The sequence below is a fragment of the Lupinus angustifolius genome, chromosome LG17 (genome assembly GCF_001865875.1).
Source record: "Lupinus angustifolius cultivar Tanjil chromosome LG17, LupAngTanjil_v1.0, whole genome shotgun sequence".
Taxonomy (NCBI): Eukaryota; Viridiplantae; Streptophyta; class Magnoliopsida; order Fabales; family Fabaceae; genus Lupinus; species Lupinus angustifolius.
Genome location: NC_032025.1, coordinates 697,824 through 711,011, shown reverse-complemented (window position 1 = coordinate 711,011; position 13,188 = coordinate 697,824). Strand labels below are relative to the sequence as shown.

At 30.7% G+C, this 13,188-nt stretch overlaps 2 protein-coding genes across 5 annotated transcripts; one reads left to right on the top strand and one right to left on the bottom strand.

Annotated features, from left to right (window-relative positions):
* On the top strand, nt 5,142-7,050 carry LOC109330991. The gene is made up of 6 exons (XM_019565266.1): nt 5,142-5,583; nt 6,043-6,157; nt 6,266-6,347; nt 6,420-6,471; nt 6,601-6,655; nt 6,736-7,050. The coding sequence occupies exons 1-6, from the start codon at nt 5,209-5,211 to the stop codon at nt 6,912-6,914; spliced, it is 858 nt and encodes a 285-aa protein (XP_019420811.1). The 5' UTR covers nt 5,142-5,208; the 3' UTR covers nt 6,915-7,050.
* Nucleotides 7,612-12,651, bottom strand: LOC109331546 (40S ribosomal protein S10-1-like). Of its 4 annotated transcripts, none has more exons than XM_019566115.1 (6): nt 12,525-12,651; nt 12,370-12,418; nt 11,816-11,960; nt 9,013-9,147; nt 8,790-8,925; nt 7,612-7,981 (listed from the first exon to the last, which is right to left on the bottom strand). In XM_019566115.1, exons 1-6 carry the CDS (start codon nt 12,525-12,527, stop codon nt 7,910-7,912), a joined length of 540 nt encoding a protein of 179 aa, XP_019421660.1. In that variant the 5' UTR covers nt 12,528-12,651; the 3' UTR covers nt 7,612-7,909. The 4 variants fall into 4 exon arrangements, with proteins under 4 accessions (XP_019421660.1, XP_019421659.1, XP_019421658.1 ...); XM_019566114.1 differs by lacking the exons at nt 11,816-11,960; nt 12,370-12,418; nt 12,525-12,651 and adding exons at nt 9,702-9,750; nt 9,857-9,971 and having other exon boundaries at nt 7,612-7,784; nt 7,873-7,981; nt 9,013-9,292; XM_019566113.1 differs by lacking the exons at nt 11,816-11,960; nt 12,370-12,418; nt 12,525-12,651 and adding exons at nt 9,702-9,750; nt 9,857-9,971 and having other exon boundaries at nt 7,612-7,862; nt 7,899-7,981; nt 9,013-9,292.

Genomic DNA, 13,188 nt, shown 5'->3' with positions numbered 1-13,188 from the left:
TATATATATATATATATATATATATATATATATATATATATATATATATATATATATATATATATATATATATATATATATATATATATATATATATATATATATATATATATATATATATATGATACTAACATTTTATATAGAGGGATAAATATGCAGTCCTATTTTATTTTAGGTTAAGTAGTTTTAAATATTATTTTGGTAATCAATTAAAAGAACATAAGGCCATTTAATATACATCATTGGTAATTGATAGTTATCTGTATTTTATATTATCAATAAATTATCTATCATTGATTTATTAATTATTATTGACTCTTAAATAAAAATAATATAAATAAATGATAGATGATGTTGTAAAAACTTTAGAAGGAGAGTACACAAATGTGAAACAAAGACCATTTGTAGGATAATATGCATATATAAATAAGCTAGGATAATGTGCATATATATTTTGCAAGTTTAAACATCTTTTGAGTTTTGATTATAAATAAGCTAGTGATTTTATTTGGATTGAGTTATATGTTAATTGAAACAATTATGATTTATAAGCTTGGACTTTTAAGTTTTTTTCATTATTCAACATTTATCAATTTATTATTTTTATCAAATATTTTCGATTCAATATGCTGTTTTATCAATTATACATCCCTTCAATTGGCTTTTGATGAGGGCCCACGGTATCATTGTTTAAGGGTTTAATTTATAATTATATATATTTCATTCATTTAACTTAAGTATCATACCATGTTACTTATCAAATCCTTATAAAAACGTCTTTTAAGAATAGCATCAAAACTGATGAATGACATAGAATTGGGCATTCCATACCCAAATCGATGCCATGAATCATGTAAGTGTGGTCTAACTTACATGTATAGTCTCATGTTATTTTATTTGTACATCAAATTTGAATATTGTATATATATATAACATCTTACTTTTTAATTTACTTATAATGATTTCTTTTTGGGTTAAGCACTTAGCTGTACTGTTATCCTTAAGGTATATGTAACTATGTGAAAGAATAAATTTGATAGATACTTGTTATTATTAGAGTTAGAGAAACGTCTGAATTTGTAATCTAATAGTGTGGGATTTTGGTGGTAGTCATATTGATCAAAATAAGCAATTCTAATCAACCGAATTAATGGCTGCATTGTAGCCACACCAGGCATGTAACAACCTTTTCCTCTCTGTTTTTTATTTTTATTTTTGTGGTTTCCCACACATATCCTTACACCGGACGTAATCTTATCTGAACCGAGAACATTTACATGTATGTGAGATTAACTCTACCAACACGTATTTTTTATATCCACAAGATTTGAACTAGAGATATTGCTTAAAGTGAATCAAACATGTAATATTTGAACCAGTACCCGTTGGTGTGTGTTTTTAATTTGTGTGTAGGTAAACAAATCCTTTCTATCGCTCCCAATGTCACAGTCATACGCAAACATACAAACTCTTTCTCATATACGGCAATGAATGCTAATTAGTAAGTCGCGTTTGGGTTTTTAATTTCTTTTTTTTGTCCTTAATTACCTAATCAGGTACTTAACAAGATTATGGTGCAAATTTCTATGTTTATCCTTTTAATTTCTTAGTTACGTACAAGAATACATCAGTAACATTTTTACATAGACTTAACATTAAACTTTATTAATTCATATAATTTTCTTATTTATGTAATGTTTACAAAAATATTTATTCATACTTCTTAACTAATAACATTAACTATAGTTACCTTATTTTGCAATTTTCCTTTATTGCCCCCTCTTCCTCTTGTACTTGAAACGACACGTCTTGCTTTTCTCGGCTACGGTTCTTTTTCTTAATAATACGACAGTTTGTTAACCACAAAAGAAGTCAACATATTTGGTCAAAAGGGAAAGAGCACAAAGTCAATTTCAATTCCTTGTATCATCTCACACTCATGTGGGACAAATTAAAGATAATTTCCGAGAGGTCTAGAGGATACTATCTATTGCTAAGGGCAGATGTTCCCTTCAACTAAGTTAGTTAGTTACTTTTTATCTTTAAGAGTTTGTTTGCGAATTTGATTTTAGAAGAGGAAAAAAGGAAATAAAAGACTTAAAAGTCATGTCTTTCAACCTTCTTCTTTCCTCCTTTATTCTCAAAAAAACTAACTAGCAAAGATATTTCATCTCCGGACTAATGTGAATTATTTTCATTGTATCCATGATAAAGGAATCAAAACAGGTGTTTTTTCAGGCCTCTTATGGGCCTCATCATTTTAAGTATGAGCCTGACAGAGTTGGGCTAAGGAGGCCCATGTAATGTAACCTGATTAGGGTTTAACTATTATTTTATAAACTCATTTTCACCATGCATGTTGACAGTTCCATTTTCTATCTTTTTTTACTGGTGATAACATACTGCCAAAACAATGTTTAAATTTTTGTTATGAGATTCATTGACCCTCGTTCCAAGTGTTGTTTTCAATGATTAATATTGACATTTGAATGCTTAGTTTAATACACTTTTGTCCAATAATCAGTCTTACTTAGTATATAAAAATCAAATGTATAATTAACTACCCACTAGTTAATAGTACAGGAAACATAAAATGGAATAGAAAGTTATATATAAATGAATATTAAAAACTAGATGAAGTAGATGCAATATACAAAACATTGACTATATCAGTATACATCATTTAGCATTCCTTGAAGCAACTAGTTTTTTCTTGGAAAATTTAAGCCAGATGAATAAGAGGCTCTTGAAATTACATAAACAAAGGAATTAAAAGCATTGGCTGCAATCTTTGATTTTATCTGGCCTCGTTTTGGAAGTGGCCTTTTGCCTCTGAACCTGTTCCTGTTAGCAACTTCAGCAGCTGGAACATTACCACTTTTGTTGTTCATTATTATGTTATTGATATACTTTTGAAAATGAGGATAAGATGAGAAGATGAACATAAGGTCTTAGTGTATATGTTTATATATAGAACCCTGAATGGGGTTGTAGGATTTTTGGAATATGAGAATAAGGCCAATGGGAGATTGATTTCATATTTTAATATTTGAAGGAAGTAGAATAGGGTGTTAGGGAGCATGCCAGCTAGTTTGTATGAATATGCAAGATTCCTTTCAAGACAAGTTGTAGCTCAAATCCATTTGTTTGATTTTTAGTCATCACAAACAAAACAATGGAATCACCATAGGGTTTTTTTCCCATAGATAATCTTTTCATCCTATAGGTCTTAGATATGATTCTCAATCATGAATTTCTGATCAGAATAAAGTACATCTGTATAAAGAGATATGTTATCTTATTTAGCCATTAAAATCATGACATATATTATATTTAATCATTTTTTATAAAAATATTTCTTAAAACTAAATAAAACAATATACATGTTATACTTTTACTAACTAGAGAAGATAAATTATATCAAGGATAGAACCAAGAATCGCTTTTTTAGAACTTAAAGTTTAGAGAGACAGTATTGAGCCTCTGCTAGTGTGAATGATGAATACGTGGTATCTTCTAAGCTGTCTTGTGTTTTGTCCACTTAGTTGTTGGTTTCTGGTAATGGGATTCAGCCATTTGTTTTTTTCTTAGGTGGAATAGTTTGTTGCTAATATTTCATATGCCATATACCATTGAGTGGGTTTTAGGGAACAGCTCCTATTTTTTTAGTTTTCAGAGAAGGTTAGTACTTAGAAATCTAGCTGGCTAAATACTAAAACAAGTATTACTAAAGAACATGCACGCGGAACAAAATTATACTATACTATGGTCTGTTTAATAGATTGAAAATTCATTTTAATGAAAACTTGTTATTTGTTAACTCTTTTTAACAACTGATATTTCATTTTTTAATATAGATGGGGGAAACCGGACAATACCTAAGATACGAAGTTAACGTTAAACTAAAATAGATCTATTAGCGAACAAATAATGTAGAGAGAAAGAGTAAAATTAGATAAAAATTATATTAACTCCATATCCTCCTTATCTATAATGTATAGTTATGTCCAAATCATCCTATCACTTTTCGAGGCCTACTATTGGGCTTATTCGACTCTTATGCATCCAAAAATATTTCTTCCTTCCCGGACTCACTCTTAGATCGAATATCTAGACTAGTTGTCCATGTAAACTTGGACCTTTAAAGGCAGTATCTTTGTGAAGTGGTTATGGCCGCACTGCCTCCCTATTGAGCCAATTATGGCTGGTTCACTACTTATTGGATCTCTCGTATGAACATATTCTATGCAAAACCCATTGTATTATATAATATATTGAAATAATATAATGCGGCGTCACATGATCATGAAATATGTTTCACATTATTAAATCATGACGACCGTGCACAATCTTCTGACAAATGATAAAAATGTTTCATACCACTCCATTTTATCTAACTTCATATCAATTTCTACTTGATGTAGGTTGAACAAGCCTCTATATATATCTTGTTTTGTCTGGGTGGTGTTTTATTGACCCAATTTTATATTAAGTAGATTATACAGGATTGCTTCATTTTTTGTTAGACACACCAGGACATGACAGGTAGAACTTTGCTTATGTTTCCTATTTTGTTGCATCAGAACCACACCTAAAGGTGACCTTCAGAATTTAATTAATGAACGAAATAGATAATGAATTCACTGTATGTTGTAAATGCCCAAGAACCCACTCGCGTTTCAAATTATATTTGCATTAATGTTATTTGAACAATTAAATTCAACAAATTGTTTTGTTGAAAAAATAATTAATAATAAAAGTCCAACATGCTCTTTTTCTTAGTTTCTCCAACATTATTTACCCATCATTGAAGTTGTAGGAAAAGTTATAGTTTTGTAGGAATAATATGTTTAGGTGCATGAAATTTAGAAACCAGCTTACCCAATTTTACTAGGATCCGAGTCCATCTTAATCCCATATAATCAGATTTGCACATATTAGTAAAAAGAAGTTTTTAATCACTTAAACAAGTGTTCCTGGGTTTGATTCCTATTCATGTATATGTAAAACTCAAATATTCTTGGATTTTAAGTCAAGGCAGAACAATAAAGCAAATGCAGAAGCTATACAAACTAAGCACTGATTCCTTGGTTAAAACTAGAGAAAGCTTTTTGTTCTTTTCCTCTATTAAGTCACATATGAAGCAATATATTTGTGTGTTGTGATAAATTGTATACATGGTAAATGTTTTGGTAAGAAAATTTAGAAATGGAGGCTCTAGTCAAATTCCCAGCTAGAGCTTCATGCCAGGGAATAAACTCAGACATCACAAAAAGGTTGTCTCTTAGGTTCTTGTCCAGCAAGAGAACATGCAACTTGCACTTTGACAAGATTCAAATACAACAACGTAGCTTTGGTTCAAGAAAGAATGTGCTAAAAAAATCATGGGATAACAGTAGAATTTCAGCCATAGCATCAAAGGGAGACCCTAAATCTGGGGAAAATTTGTTCTCTCCAGCAGAAACAGTTGATCAATTCTACACATGCATTAATGAGAAAAAACTAACACAATTGAGTAAATATTTATCTAATGACGCTTACTTTGATGACTATGCCTTCACCAAGCCATTCCAAGGAAAGAAGGTTTGTATTTTTGCCACACTTCTTTTAAATTGTGGTGACAAATAGTAACTTGTTAGAATATATGAGATTTTGTCAGAGTTAATTGATTAATACTGTAATTAATTGATTAATACTGTAATTAATAGATTAACAGTGTAAGAGTTAATCAATTAATACCGTTAATCCATTAACTATACTATTAATTAATTAACTCTAACTGAATCACGTATTCTAACATAACTCTCACATATTCTAACATGATAGAATTTTACCACAAATATCCACAATTATACATAATTCCAATCAAAATTTAAAACTTGTTTTTACACGAAAATAAATGACCTAACTATAAGACAGTGATATATTTCACTTCCTACTCACATAATGTTGACATGCGTAACTTAGTATAATCACGATATCAACAAAACTTTCGTCTAGTGGTGTAAGACTATACTATATAGTTTAAAAGAAACATTGCAGGCAGTGATGCATTTCTTAGAGCAGCTTTCTACAAGCATGGGGCAGAATGTGAAATTCAGAGTTAGACATATATGCGAGGGAGAAAATTTTACTGCTGCAGCAAACTGGCACTTAGGTCATACTCATTTTCTAGATTCATATCTTACTACTTTTCTCCACATTATTTAATATTTCCCAAGAAATAAATGATCCAAGTTTCATGAAAATATTTCTGGTATTGCAGAATGGAAAAAAGAACAAATCCCATTCACCAGAGGCTGCACATTCTTCAAGTTATCAAAAGAAGGAGATAATATAATCATTAGGTACGTAACAAAATAATTTCATTATTAACAATCTTATGTAAAATGAATACTCACTATAACATTATATTTCAGGAGAGCAGAAGTATTAATAGAATCACCAATAAAACCTGGAAGCATTGTTCTGGTAACACCATAAATCATACTAACTCTTCAATGTTATGATTCTTATTACGATGTTGATAAAATATTTTCTTTTAAATATTTGCTTTTTTCCTTGTGCACAATCATCTAATATATGATTACCCTAATTCAGACTCTATTAAAGACCATGACTTCATTATTTGATGATTTTCCCAAAGCAACCCAATGTGAGTCAACATTGCTAGATTTTTTTCATTTATTTTTAATCATCCAAAAATATCCATTACAATTATGTGTTTTCATGTAGGGTTCTTAAGAAGTCCTCATGCAGTAATAAATTGGATAATGAAAATTTATAATATATTTGTAGCACCTTTCCTAACTCCACTACTAGGTGGCTACATAAAGCTTTGGAGCTTCATGATTCGGTTGCTTAGCTATGCATTCAATCTTGCTATGTTTATTTCCAATATATTCTTCAAGTAGAGAGCATACTTTATTATAAAAAATCTCTATTCTAACTTCATCTTTGATTGCATAGTGTGTACAGCACAATTATCTGAGGATATATTTATATATATGTAGTTAAACTTCGGTATTAATGTCAATGAATCATAGTTGATTCAAATATAAGCTGGATAATTTATAATTATATTTTTTGGTTTGAACGCCTTCCGTAAAGAATAGGTGTGGTCAACAACACATAAACTACGAATGACAATACAAAAAAACATAATTTCAAGGGATTGCAGAGGGTTGAAATGGTCCTCTGAGGATTTGCAAATTTATTGACTAATCTCCAAGTTTTTAACTAGTCAAATTATCTTTTAGTGGTAGGTATCCCTTACAAGTGGCAATTGAATTCATAAATATATGGAAAACCACCATAGTATAATAACATACAAAGTATTATTACAACATGTTTCTTTAGTTCTTGGCTTTTTGCATGCCTGAATGGTTAATTCTAAACATAGGCTTCTTTTATCTTTTAGGGGTTTTCCACCGATTCAGAACAAACTTCTCTTCGCAGTTCACAATTAGTGTTACGAAATGGAATAAGACAATAAAAATCTAAGAATGGGAAGGCACCAGTTACGAAATGGAATTAAAATACTGTGATAAAATAATTTCAACTTTGACAAATTCTTTCACATCCCTTCTTAAGTCAATGTTCCTTTAATAATTAAAGGAAATCATCCAGAAAGTCTTTGTTATTTCCTCCTTACCCCATCGATAGTATTAGGTCAAAGGTAAGTAACTAAAATATCTAACATGAACAATCCATCATCTGATTAGAACAAGATTGTAATCTAACACCCAAAAAACGCTCAATCCAAAATCTTCATTGCAAGAATAGCCGAATATTAAAGTGAAATATTTGACCTCGATAAAAACAACATTTGGGATGGGGGAAATACTATCGACTCCAAAGACGGCGAGAATAACTAACACTGCAAAAACTGGAGCATAAATTATTACATTTAAGCATTTGAGCTGGGGGGTGCTCCATAACCACCTGCACCACGACCAAAACCAGACCTTCCACCAGGACCCTGTACAATATTAAAGCACACAAACTGATTCAGGAAATCTTCAACAACAAAAACAAGAGCATATATCCATAAAAATAATCCACTCCACAAAAGAACCAGCTTCAAGCAAACAGTTATGACAATCAAGACAATGTCAATATCACACAACATACCCAACAGTAATATGTCACAAATAATCCAAATATGGTGTCACCCCCAAACAGAATAGAGAACTAAAAACTACAATGTGAGTCCCTAAAGAAAAAAAAACTATAGATTACACCAATGTACCACTCAGCTTGGTTCAGTCAAAACTCTCAAAAAGGAAACGCTGTGCATCGTTTGAAAGCTCCAACACCAATATAATACATACCAAATTTGGGTGAAGATATTGGACCTACCAAGTAACTATTAACACTCCTTATAGATCAATCAAAAACTTATAAAATACAATATTTAACAGAGGATTGGTTTGTAAGAGTGTGAATAGAAAATTTATAGTGTCAATGGTCTAAACAACACATAAGGTTCCAAAGAAGACATCTTAAATGTACCAAAAAACATAAATCAAATGAGAGAAAAGACAAGTACAGGCAATTTTTATAAACATGATAAACAGATAAGGGCAGAAGAATTTGAATGAAGACTAGGCCACAAAGTAATGATAACTAACATAAGAGGAAAAGCTAGCCATGGTAACTAACATAAAATGCATATGTAAAATCCACACAATCAAATAGTGGAGTTATTTGAACACAATTCTACCACTTCAAAAATAAACATAATGGCATATAAATTAAAACATGAAAATAAGGTGCAGAAAAGTTACCCCAAAAGAAGGTCTGTAGTCAGCCGGAGCTCCACCCTTCTCACCTCCAAAGTCACCGCCAGGTCCTCGAGGACCTCCACGGTACCCATCACGGTCACCACCAAATCTCCTTTCTCCATCAAAGCGTGGTGGGCCTCTGATCACAATAAAAAAATACATCAAGAAATTCACATACTGAAATAATATGGAACAAAACATAAGAAAACAGAATCAAGGTCATTACCTAGGGCGATCTCCGGGTGGGCCACCGAAGGGTCTGCCAGCTGGCTTAGCCTGCTTCTTAAGAGTGGCAGGGACAATCTCTGAAGGGAGATTGAGGTAAGTCCTAAGGAACTCAATGCCATCATTGGTGAGGAACCAGTAATAGTGCATCCAAGCAAATGTCTCCCTCACATATTCCTTTGACTTGAAACTCTGCATCAACTTAATCACTTGGAGATTCGGCACATCTATCTCCGGGTGCTTTGCTAGATTGAAGTCCTTCTTCGCATAGCAAACTCCCTCTTTACGATAAGAAATTTTCAGCAATTAGTGGAAAATTGGAAGAGAGGGACGAAATCTAATTTGAACTCACAAGAACAGATAATGAAAATCGGTAGTAACTAGTAGCCTAACAATAAGCACTTTCAGCTAATCTCAATGTCTTTCTACATTATTTCAAAAAAGTTTAAATATAATCTCTCGATTAAGCTTTTTTCCAATACAAAATGCAGCTTTTTAAAATAGATTATGCCGTTAACGTAAGCTATTTTCATCTAATTTCAATAAATAACCGGGACACTTATGAAAAAAGCTTTTTCAGCTACAGTGAAAAGTTAAATGAATAAACATTATAGCTAATCTTGTTAATCTAAGAAGATCTTATTAACAGTTTTGATAAACAAAATAGAAGACAGAATGAAGAAGCCTTACCTTGAAAGAGGTATTTGGAGATCTCTTTACGGTTCTTCTCGGAAATGATCTGAAACAATATGCATTATTCAAATCAAAAACTACAAACTAATACGAATTTGTATTCATGAAAGAAAGAAATTAGAAGAAGATGGAGTTGAATTTAGTTCAGATACCATGATTGCAAAGATAGAAAGATCTTCGACCACTCCCTTTGCTGCACAAAACCCTAAATTCCCCTTCCTCCATGATTTTATAATATACTTCTCTACCACTTAGGGATTCTGTTATGGGCCCCATGGGCTTTATTGGTCCATTAAAACTTTTTGTCATTTAATAATATAAAATTATTAAGTTAAAAATCTATGCATTAAAAAAATTGTTTATATTGGCAATAATTCATTCATATTCATAATTAATTTGTATGATTTTTTGATAGTATAAAAAAACATTTGTACTATTATTCTATACATATTAAATCCAAACTGATTTTAAGCACAAATCCGTCAACAAACTTACTTTAAAGTGTTTCATTTATATTATTTATATTGTTAAGGTTAATAATAATCAAATATTAATAGAGTTTAAAATCTATGCACTGGACAGTATAAAGTTTTTTATACTGTTAGCACATCATCATGTTAATTTGTATTACTTTTATTTGAGAGTTAATTGTAATTAATAAATCAATAATGAATGATTTACCGCGGTGTAAAAAATATTTAAACTGTCATTGTATAGGGTTTAGGGTAAATCCATATTAATATTAGATGATAATGACATTATAAAAATCATCAGCATTATTCATACATACATCTTTTTATCTTTCTATAAAACGAACTTACATAGCATAGTTAACACATTTGTAAATTGTAATATGTTATATAAAAAACATACAATATAGATATCATTTTTTGGAATTTCATAAATTTAATTTTTTTTTACCAAGTTTTGGCACTATTCTATGCGTTGTTGTGCATGTACAGGTTTGGGTGTGTGAATCGAACTTCTTGTGAAACTAATTAGCCAGTATAATTATCTGTGGAAAAAAGTAGTGATTCGCAAACTATGACAGTCTAATTATGACTCTTCTCACACTACATGTGAAATTAATGCACCTCAAACTACAAGATGGGTTGAGGAACTAATCTCATCACTTGTGTATGACTGTTCGTCCCAACAAGTATCACTCACAGGAATCGAATCATTAATTTTGTTGTCATTTTCTAGCGAAATATATTATAACAAAGATTCTTTTTTTAGTGCGCGTATGTGATAAGAAATCCAATAAAAAGGGTGAGTTTTTATAGGAATACTAAGCATAACACATTTCAGAAAATAAATACACCAGTTTCAAATAAGAATGTGTTTCTTTTAGAACCATAAATATAAGAAGCTCTTGGCACACATCAGAAAACTTAAAGACAGCAACCCGAAAGAAAAGGAAGAGTAACCAAAATACCAAATTATTGGCTTAACAGCCAGGGGAGCTATTATTATATCTTTATAGACTAATATTATTAAACAATAAACAAGAGCATGATACTAAATATAAAGTAACTTTTGTGAATTATAATTATTCAATGATGTCCATAAGATTTCTAGTTCCCCCCCTCATTTCCTCATTAGAAGAACCACTGTGTGAGCTGCTATACTTCTATTTTCTCCAAGGCTATCTACCTTTTCATGAGTTTTTGCTTTGATATTTACAATAGAAGGGTCAACTCCAAGCAGTGTAGCTAAGTTGGCTTTGATAGTATCTTTGTGTGGGCTTAGCTTTGGCCTTTGAAGTATCAATGTAGCATCTAAGTTTCCAATATCATAACCTGCTTCATGCATAAGCCTTACCTGTAGAGTAGCACAACATATATTAGAAAATGTTTGATAAAATATCTGGTAGTATTACATATTTATCTTCTGTTAAGTTTATAGGTTTTGACTTTTGAAGATAAAGGGTAAAAACATTTGAGCATCTATGCGCTACTAACTTGGGGTAACTAATTAGACCAAAAGTTATAGCTATTTTCTTACTGTCACAACAATGCATAACCCCACTTATATAATGTTAAGCAACTTTGATGTATGTCCATAAACATATACCAGTCCTAGGGTGATTAATGGACTCGGTGAGGAACCAGTAATAGTGCATCCAAGCAAATGTCTCCCTCACATATTCCTTTGACTTGAAACTCTGCATCAACTTAATCACTTGGAGATTCGGCACATCTATCTCCGGGTGCTTTGCTAGATTGAAGTCCTTCTTCGCATAGCAAACTCCCTCTTTACGATAAGAAATTTTCAGCAATTAGTGGAAAATTGGAAGAGAGGGACGAAATCTAATTTGAACTCACAAGAACAGATAATGAAAATCGGTAGTAACTAGTAGCCTAACAATAAGCACTTTCAGCTAATCTCAATGTCTTTCTACATTATTTCAAAAAAGTTTAAATATAATCTCTCGATTAAGCTTTTTTCCAATACAAAATGCAGCTTTTTAAAATAGATTATGCCGTTAACGTAAGCTATTTTCATCTAATTTCAATAAATAACCGGGACACTTATGAAAAAAGCTTTTTCAGCTACAGTGAAAAGTTAAATGAATAAACATTATAGCTAATCTTGTTAATCTAAGAAGATCTTATTAACAGTTTTGATAAACAAAATAGAAGACAGAATGAAGAAGCCTTACCTTGAAAGAGGTATTTGGAGATCTCTTTACGGTTCTTCTCGGAAATGATCTGAAACAATATGCATTATTCAAATCAAAAACTACAAACTAATACGAATTTGTATTCATGAAAGAAAGAAATTAGAAGAAGATGGAGTTGAATTTAGTTCAGATACCATGATTGCAAAGATAGAAAGATCTTCGACCACTCCCTTTGCTGCACAAAACCCTAAATTCCCCTTCCTCCATGATTTTATAATATACTTCTCTACCACTTAGGGATTCTGTTATGGGCCCCATGGGCTTTATTGGTCCATTAAAACTTTTTGTCATTTAATAATATAAAATTATTAAGTTAAAAATCTATGCATTAAAAAAATTGTTTATATTGGCAATAATTCATTCATATTCATAATTAATTTGTATGATTTTTTGATAGTATAAAAAAACATTTGTACTATTATTCTATACATATTAAATCCAAACTGATTTTAAGCACAAATCCGTCAACAAACTTACTTTAAAGTGTTTCATTTATATTATTTATATTGTTAAGGTTAATAATAATCAAATATTAATAGAGTTTAAAATCTATGCACTGGACAGTATAAAGTTTTTTATACTGTTAGCACATCATCATGTTAATTTGTATTACTTTTATTTGAGAGTTAATTGTAATTAATAAATCAATAATGAATGATTTACCGCGGTGTAAAAAATATTTAAACTGTCATTGTATAGGGTTTAGGGTAAATCCATATTAATATTAGATGATAATGACATTATAAAAATCATCAGCATTATTCATACATACATCTTTTTATCTTTCTATAAAACGAA